At 42.8% G+C, this 9869-nt stretch overlaps 1 protein-coding gene across 1 annotated transcript in view; it reads right to left on the bottom strand.

Annotated features, from left to right (window-relative positions):
- Nucleotides 1-8747, bottom strand: part of LOC138949081 (fatty acid-binding protein homolog 6-like) — a gene marked incomplete at its 5' end in the record, with an annotated part of 9184 nt that extends 437 nt beyond the window's left edge. Inside the window, 3 exons of the mRNA XM_070320821.1 lie at nt 1-986; nt 4769-4879; nt 8556-8747. The exon at nt 1-986 is cut by the window's left edge and continues 437 nt beyond it. Of these exons, the coding sequence (XP_070176922.1) occupies nt 936-986; nt 4769-4879; nt 8556-8747 (354 nt within the window). The remainder of the gene's footprint in view (nt 987-4768; nt 4880-8555) is intronic.
- Between the last annotated feature and the right edge of the window lie 1122 nt (nt 8748-9869).

Here is a 9869-nt window from a genome sequence, read left to right as displayed (position 1 = left end):
AGATACAAATGTGATTACCACAGTTGCTTCCCTTGTGCTTCTTATATTCGAACGTTTGGCTTTTCATATCTCAGCATTATAGAGAGCATTGCAGACCTTGGAACCCATGTTTTGCGCTTGAGTATTCTCAAACAAACTTGGTGTGTTTTCAGAAAAATGAGCGTACTCCTCACTGCAATTGAACATTTAAACATGCTTCACACGTGTCTGTCGCACCGTTAATTAAGTTTACCAACACATTAAAAACAAATACTTCTTTCAATGTTTTCTAACAAAAACTGTAATCATGTGTCAAAGTACTGGATCGGCTTTGGGTTGCGCTTGTGAAGAAAAATAGCCCAGGAATTTTTCTCGTCGGGCTTTTTTTTCCCGAAGGCCGTACTGATCGTATTCTAGACAATCATGCGTACACAATACGGCGAAATCGTATGGGTTCCCAGGTCTGGCGGCATTGCCATATGCTTATGGACATGTGCGTTGTTGGTGTGTGTGTATGTTTCATTGTTTAAGTGTGTGCGCATGCTCGTTCAATGGGAAGTGGGCGGGCTTTAACCACGAAGACAAAAATGAATATCACATGTAAACTAACCACAGCGTGTAATAATAATAAATACATCAACAGTACAAGTTCACTGGAGCATTCAGCGGCGTTCACGTTAAGCAACAAGAACAAGCACAACATCAACCATTCATTACGACTGAGCTCGCGGGAACTCAAAAATTATTATGACGTCATTTCAAATGCATCGTCAGCAGAGTTCAGGTAGTTCCGTATCATTGTGACGTCGCTCTTTGTGTTGTTACTTCAAACATCAAGGCATCGTCGCGTTTAAAGTCTTTCCGTTATTGCTGGTGGATCCCAAAAGGCAGTTATATTTCCCATATGAGCGTTCTGACGACATAATACAGGTGCCTTGTGCTTGATGACGTCATATTCATGATCTGACGTAGATCGACGTCATTGTTGCGCCTCCCATAGTTGTTTGCTGCAACATATACCAGATCATTGTGCTCATTATATATTCATAGGCCGTGTGTGTTTTGTCACTGAAAATACAACTGCAATTATGCATTGCCCTCAGTTAAAGGCACATTTCGTCTCATGCAGTAAGGCCAAATAAAAATATATGTTGGTTTAGAGTAACCTAATAGTGTCCTTTTTCATTTCTCAAACAAAAAAATCAACTTTTGGCACATTTTGCGAACCGTACCGAGACTAAGGGAAGTAACCTCCTTTAAACTCGACTACATCTTTAAAACGTTACCCTAAACCAACACATATTTTTGTTTGGCTTAAACTGACCCGAAGAGCCAAATAGGTTGGAAGGACATGAAAAACCAACAACAAGTTCCAAATAAACGATTCAACTCACCATCTCAGAACTGCCTAGGTTTTTTTTACTATCGATCACGAGACAATCCCTTCACTCATACACACAGCAAAAGACAACCTGACTGCTTTTGAGCATATTTTTTTTAATGAAATAATTTCATACAAAGCCACTAATGTCAATCCGCGAAATTGAGGGATTTTGAGAAATTAATTCATTTAAAGACAATTCAGCATCTTGACCCAGAAAGAGTCTGGAGAGAATGTGGGGTGGGTGTGCATGATGGCGTAAGAACATGGAAAACTAACATAACCTCAGGATGTCCATGCTGGAGGAGATTAGGGTTAGATTATACATTATTTAATATAATAATAATAATTCTCTTTATTTATATAGCGCCTTATCCGAAGTTCAAAGCGCTTTTATGCCGTGTGAGATGGAATTTTTTACACAATATATCACGCATTCACATCGACCAGCAAACCTCAAGCCTGTTAGGCGAATGTTCACCTTTCGCGGCCTTTATTCCAAGTCACACGGGTATTTGATGGACATTTTTATCTATGCCTATACAATTTTGCCAGGAAAGACCCTTTTGTCAATCGTGGGATCTTTAACGTGCACACCCCAATATAGTGTACACGAAGGGACCTCGGTTTTTCGTCTCATCCGAAAGACTAGCACTTGAACCCACGTTAGATTAGGGTTAGATTATACATTATTTAAGGGTTAGATTATACATTATTTAAGGAAAAGACCAATGAAGAAGGATGATCCCGACATAACAATGGCACAAAAAAAGGAAAAAAGGAAAAGAAAAAAAGGCACGGTTGAAGCAGCCTGCATGCAACTGAGGTACACAAATAAAAATAAAATAAAAACTAACATGACCTCAGGATCAGTGCAGGCTAATTTGCTTTTACCCTAGATTCCATCCTCCCCTGTCACAGTTTTACCCTACGATCCGTAAAGGGACGGCTATTTTTGCCCACAGTCAACAATGGCGCCCATGCCTGCATGTATCGGGCGGCTTCTGTTCTGGAAAGTCCCCGGCTGTGCTAGTATTCATGAGGAATGAACCTCGAGAGAATTTACTGCCGGTCAGATAAAGAAGAGAGAGTGGAAACGAACCATCTGTCGTCAAACACAAAACTTGCCTTTTCCTGCAAATGTGTCTCACTAAAAGCTCCACAAAGACGGCACAGAAAAATACGGCGGGAGAAGTTTTAAGATGTGATACTGCAGAAAAGAAGAAGAAGACGACACTGAAAACAATAATGGATGAAGCAGCTACAAACATATCACAGAAGACGGTGGTACAGAGAAATATGGAGGAGGACGTTAAGCATATGTCATACTGAAAGAAAGACAAAGACGACACAATACATTATTGAGGAAGAAGCTACAACGATTTAATATTACAAGAAAGAGGAAGGCAATACAGAGAAAGATTGATGTGAGAGTTACAGATATCATACTTCTTGAAACACGAAATCGACACACAGCGAAATATGGGTCTTTCCTGGCAAAATTGTATAGGCGTAGATAAAAAAATGTCCATTAAAATACCCGTGTGACCTGGAATAATAGGCCGTGAAAGGTGGATGCAGCGCCTATAGGCTGTTGATCTACTGGCCGATGTGAATGCGTGATATATTGTGTAAAAAATTCCATCTCACACGGCATTAATAGGTAACATGCGCCTTGAGTCGCCTTGTGTGGTGAGATACGTGCGCGATATAAATCCTCGTAAATAAATAAAAATAAATAAATGAATAAATATGGAGAAAAACAAGTCATACAAAAAAAAGAGAAACAGAGCGGAAAAATCTGCAAAATTAAAATATCGCAGGAGAAAAAACAGGGAAATTTGGAGAGAAAAAAGGGAGGTATGTGCAAATGTTTAATACTGCACAAAAGACCAGGAAAACACCGAAAAACATGTACGAAGCTGCACATATAATTATGTTCTCGAAAAAGCACCAGGATACCTTGTACGATACAGTATCATCATCGTATCTAATGCGTTGTATCAGACAGACAGACAGACAGACAGACAGACAGACAGATAAACAGGCAGAGACAGGGGCAGAGAAACAGAAAGACATAAAGACAAAGAGATCGAGTCAAACGCATAGAGAGAGACAAACAGAGACTGAAAGATAAAGACATAAAGACAAAGATAGAAACAGAGACGGATACCGACATCTACTGCTTGGCAACGAAACAACTAGAATGGTCTGGAAGCAATGGTCTTAAAATGATATCTCTTCAAGTCGGGGTGGCGAGAGTGCGTGGCCACACTATCGGCTGCCCCCGCTGACAAAATACATCATGGCTGCCATTTCGGGATGCGGTCATAATAATGATGGCTCTAGGCTGCCTACTTCGAGTACCCCCTCGCGCCCCCCCCCCCCCCCCCTCCTTCTTTCCCGACTCGACACATAAAACACAACGTTCTTTTCACTGCGGTTAATTTTCTTTCCGAATATAAAATACAGCTCTCCTTTTAATTAGCTCTTCAAGCCTCCGGCGTAGAATTATTGTTGTTTTCTATTTTGTGTGTTTGTTTGTTTGTATGTTTGTTTGTTTGTTTTGTTGTTTTTGATAGTGTTTACACTCAGTCTTGTTTCAATCTGTTGTGTCCATTTACTTGTCAAATTTTGAACTAATTACTTAAACAAGTAAGCTACAGAGAAATCAAATACTGAAAGTCTGCTTGTCGATCTTGTGTAAATGGATGCTAATCTTTCAAAACCATTACTAACATCAAAATTGGGTGTATCGAACTGTGTGTGTGTGTGTGTGAGTGTGTGTGTGTGTGTGTGTGTTTGTGGGTGTGTGTGTGTATGTGTGTGTGTATGTGTGTGTGTGTGTGTTTGTGGGTGTGTGGGTGCATGTGTGTGTGTATGAGTGTGTGTGTGTGCGTGTGTGTGTGAGTGTGTGTGTGTTTGTGTGTGTGTGTGTGTGTGTGCGTGCGTGCGTGCGTGCGTGCGTTTGTGGTGGAGAGAGAGAAAGTGAAAGAGAGAGAGAGAGAGGGAGAGAGAGAGAGAGAGAGAGAGAGAGAGAGAGAGAGAGAGAGAGAGAGAGAGAGAGAGAGCCGGACAGAGACAAAGACAGAAAGAGAGACAGAGCGAGGGAGACAGAGCGAAAGAGACAGACAGATAGCCACACAGACAGAGAGAGACAGGGAGAGACAGAGACAGTGCAAGAGAGCCAGACAGAAAGAAAGACAGACAAACATGCATATGGACAGACAGGCACACAGACACACAGGGAGACACACAGACAGACGAACAGAAAGCCAGACGGACGGACAGAAAGCCAGACGGACAAACAGACAAACAGATAGACAGCCAGACAGCCAGACAGCCAACCAACTAGCAAGCCAGCTAGCCATGCAGTCAACGACAGAGAGAGTTCATATGAGCACGCACCACTTCCATCCTGTCGCCGTCCACCTTGCGTATGATCCTCATCTCCGACTCCTTGGGCCCCGCCTCCTTGTGCTGCTCTACGAAGGACCCGTTCTCAAAGGTTATCATGCTCTGTGGGACACATAACACACTGTTATACAACTCCTGCAATGCAACCGAGGGGTGGATTAAATCTAGTTGATTATTTTTAGACAAGTGAGAAATTAGAACGAACTACTTTGATTACACCAAAAATCACACGTGGATTATTCGAAGTAAGAATAAAGAGGGCTAAAAAATAATCAACACTAGAATTTATTTTTAGAACATTTGAAACCCAGACGATTGGACCCTGTTGCGGAAGAATACGTACAACGTTGACTCAAAACTGTAACAACAATGGCTGACGTGTATGAAGTAGCCTACACGCATACCTCGCCAGGTTTGTTTCTGTGACTAGTCGACAGACGATGCCATTTGCTTTGTGTGTGTTTTTGTTGTTGCTTACTGTACGTGTAAAATCCAGTTCTTTAACAGGCAACAAACCTTGCAAAGAAGATTAATCACATTATCTTAATCGCAAAGATGTGCGTAAGCATTTTTAAAAAAACCGATTCACGATTAACACTGGAAATTATTTTTGGAAATCATGTTGTTTTGAGATTTCGTTAGTCTGAAGTTTTATTAATTAAAAACAAATTATTGTTTATTTTCTTTGATATAAGCTAAAGACAGCCATACATTATGATGCGAATATTGTTTTTAAAAAGATCAATATATGATGACATATGATCATTTTGATGCTACACATGTTGACACTTAACCTATATTTTTTTCACGTATGACTATTTTTAGTTCTTTTGTATAATGTAAAAGTTTTTCTGAACCGCATGTAAATGAGAGAGTATGTGTGCAAACAGAAAATACAGTTACCATGTTTGTTATCTTGTGTTTTATTAATTGAATGAAATATGGGGGAAAAAAACCACAAAAAAACCCACTGTTTTTTGTTTGTTTTGGTTTTTTAAATTTGCCAAGCACATCATTGTGGGGCTTTTAATACAAAAAAATTCAAGCATCCGTCTACAACGTACCATCATTCATCCTTCAACATTTTACACAATACTGAAATATCTCAACGCTAATTCATATCCTAACATCACATTTATATCAATAGGCCTACCATATCTATACTTACTGATACTCATTTTTGAAATGAGCAAAATATGATTAATAATTTTGTTTATGGGGGTTTGCACTTCTGGAGAATAACCAAACAATACATCTTTTTCAGTTAATATAATATTTTCTCCCGTATTAACAAATATACATCTTCTAACATTTTCCCAAAACAATTTCATGTTGCTACATTTCCAAAAGAAGTGTTCAATATAATCCATGAGCTGACTTCATTTTATGCAATAAAATATTTGTGGGATAAATATTATGTAAAATTTTTCATTGGAGTAACTTTAATCTTTCTTCGCTTGTACATGCACTTGCCAGGACCCAATACTTTTCGTCAATGCAAATGTTATATTTGTGGGACCAACATTTTACAGAGCAGGGTTCACTGGCTTTGGATTGCGTTAATATCGCACGAAATTTCTTCGGGGAAGGGGTATTTAGCATGCCCTGAAAACAGGTCGCAGGAGGCTCGTCACCCGCGTCTTCTTTAACTGTGTTGTCTCGCAGTGCTCGCGCTGTTATCACGCTCTGTGGGACACCTAACACACTGTTATCACGCTTTATTACCCATTCAGTGCCCCATATGGCTTTTTGACCAGTCAGGACGGATTCTCGGTGACCCTCTAAATGTTATGACGTTCAGGCAGGGACCCTTTTTGTTCATCACGCTATTAACAAGACAAAGTAATAATGTAATTCAACAATATCAGCGTGATTTATTCTAAAGAATGACACGTCAAATGCTGTCAGGTATTACTCTCTTTATCTAAACAATACCGAAAAGCGAGTTTTGTCGGTGGGTGCGTAACGGAACAGCAAGGCACCGCCCATCGTCTGAGTGTGCAATGCTGACCGCTCACTTGAAATCTAAATGATCAAAGTTCGGAAAAATCAAGTGAAATTGCGCCACTCGCTTTACATCAAATGTATCTTTACGTCATTTCCCATCCGTCTGGAGTCGGTTCTAAATCTGTCGCTCTCTGTTCAACGAGAAATAGCGAAGCAACCGAAACGCATGTCCAACATGGTTTATCTTGTGAGATTGTTGTGTGTCAAAGGCATTTGACCTGTGAATATTCATCACGTGAGGTGTGTTACTCTGATTGGCTGACTCATGTCACGAGAATTCTTTGACTGACAGGCATAATCAGGTAGAAGCGCTCAAGTTCCCATTGCGGCTGTTCTGTCTAATTCGCGGGGTTGCTTCGAAATTTCTTTTGGTCGAATTAAACGGTAATAAAACAGTTATTTCAAAAATGCTGACTGTTAGCAAATGATAACAGACTAGACATGTCTCACAAACGATATCAGCATTCGCCTAAAAGGCTCATGCTTGATATCTTTTTTCTCGACATGTCTTGTTATCATTTGCTAACAGTCAGCATATTAGAAATAACTCATACTGTGGGACACAGAACACACTGTTATCACGCTCTGTGAGGCAGAGATCAACACGTTATCACACTCTGTTGAACAGAGGACAAAACTGAGTCACACACTTCCAACACCTCTCTCACTCCTATCCCCTTTCAACAAACCCAAGGGGTCCCATCATTGTCAACGGAATGGTAAGGCTGTCCCAAGGCGAGCTTGAAGACCCTGGACCCGTTGGGAATGCTCACGATACCCACGTTGATGGTCTACTGGCCCCCACCCCCGCTCCCGGTCTCTCTCCTCCTCTCTCATACTCTCCCACTTCAACCACCTACCTTTAACGGGGTCTCATCAACATTGACGGAATCGTAAGGCTGTCCAAAGAATATATATTGAAGGCCCTGGAGCCATTGGGAATGCCCTCGATGTCCTTTTGAGTTGTCTACTGCCCGCCCCTTCCCCCCCCCCCCCCCCAATCTGGCTCCCTGCCCCCATCTTAAACCAACCACTTTTAAAGGGGTCCCATCAATGAGACGGAGTCGTACGGCTGTCCCAAGGCGAACGTGAAGACCCTGGAGCCGTTGGGAATGCCCACGATACCCAGATTGTTGGTCCACTGTCTCCCCCAGCCCCCCCTCCCCGCTCCCGGCCCCCTCCTCCTCTCTCACCCCTCTCCCCCATCATCCACCCACATATAAAGGGGTCCCATCAAACGGAATCGTAAGGCTGTCCCAGGTCAAACTTGAAGACACTGGAGCCATTGGGAGCGACCAAGATGTCCACCTTTAAAGGGGTCCCACCAATGTTGACGGTTTCTTAAGGCTGTTGAAGACCCTCAAGCATTTAGGAATGCCCACGATACCTTCGTTGACGGTCCAATGCTCCCTCTCCTTCTCTCATCCAATACCCCCTTCATCCGCCAACCTTTAAAGGGGTCCTATCAATGTTGACGGAGTCGTAATGCTGTCCAAAGGCGATCTTGAAGGCCCTGGAGTTATTGGGAATGACTACGATGTCCCTTTGAATGGTCCAACGCACCCCACCCCCAAATTAGTCCCCCACCCCCCCCCACCCCCCCCCCCATCTTAAACCACCCAACTTTAAAGGGGTCCCATCAATGGTGGCTGTCCCGAGGCGAACTTGACGACCCTGGAGCCGTTGGGAATGCCCACGATACCCACGTTGATGGTCCACTGCTCCCTCCCCCCTCCTCCTCTGTCACCCCTCTCCCCCATCATCCACCCACCTTTAAAGGGGTCCCATCGATGTTGACGGAGTCGTACGGCTGTCCCAAGGCGAACTTGAAGACCCTGGAGCCGTTGGGAATGCCCACGATACCCACGTTGATGGTCCACTGATCCCCCTCCCGACTGTACGTGATCTCCGTCTTGGCCTGCTTGTAGAACTCAAGCTTGTCTCCCGGCAGACCTGTGCAACACAGAACATTTGACGATTCAAAGAAATATTGAGAGAAAACGTGGTGTGTTTATGAACATTGAAGAAATGAAAAACCGTTATCTTCCGAAGGCGTGGCTTTGATAACATGGTAGCCCCGTGCAACACAGAACATTTTAAGATTCAAAGACTAGAGAGAAAACGTGGTGTTTTTATGAACATTGAAGAAATGAATCATCAACGGTTGAAAAATACCGTTATCTTCCGAAGGCGTGGCTTTGAAAAAATGGTAGCCCCTTGCAACACAGAACATTATTTTTTACGATTCAAAGACTATAGAGAGAAAACGTGGTGTTTTTATGAACATTGGAGAAATGAAAAATCAACGGTTGCAAAAGACCCTGTTATCTTCCGAAGGCGTGGCTTCTGTTTGGTTTTTTTTGGGTTTTTTTTTGGAGGGGGGGGGGGGGAGCTTTGATTTCATGGTAGCCCTGTGCAACACAGAACATTTAACGATTCATAGAAATGTGGAGAAAAAGTGGTGTTATAATGAACACTGATGACATGAAAATCAACGGCAGACCATGCCCACGTCCGCTTCCGACTGTGTGCCTTTTGCTATTTAGCATGCTTTGAGAGCTCGACTTTGTCTTGTGGTAGTAGCCCTGTGCAATACAGAACATTTAACGATTCAAAGAAATGTAGAGAGACAAACGTGGTGTTTTTATGAACACTGAAGAAATGGAAATCAACAGCAGACAGTGCCCACGTCCCCTTCCGACTCGGTGCCTTCTGTGTGTGTGTATGTGTGTGTGTGTGTGTGTGTGTGTGTGGGGGGGGGTGTACGTGCGTGCGCGCGCGTGTGTGTGTGTGTGTGTGTGTGTGGGTATGTGGGTGTGTGCGTGTGTGTGTGTGTGTGGTGTGTGTGTGTGTATGTGTGTGTGTGTGTGTAGGTGTGTGTGTATGTAGGTGTGTATGTGTGTGTGTGGGTGTATGTGTGTGTGTGTGTATGTGTGTGTGTGTGTATGTGTGTATGTGTGTGTATGTATGGTTGTGTTTGTGTGTGTGTGTGTGTGTGTGTGTGTGTGTGTGTGTGTGTGTGTGTGTGTGTGTGTGTGTGTGTGTGTGCATGCTTTGCGAACTGGACTATGTCTTCTGGCAGCCC

The sequence above is a fragment of the Littorina saxatilis genome, linkage group LG15 (assembly GCF_037325665.1).
Source record: "Littorina saxatilis isolate snail1 linkage group LG15, US_GU_Lsax_2.0, whole genome shotgun sequence".
Lineage (NCBI taxonomy): Eukaryota > Metazoa > Mollusca > Gastropoda > Littorinimorpha > Littorinidae > Littorina > Littorina saxatilis.
The sequence above is the reverse complement of the archived record's forward strand: the minus strand, read 5'-3'. Positions and strand labels throughout refer to the sequence as shown.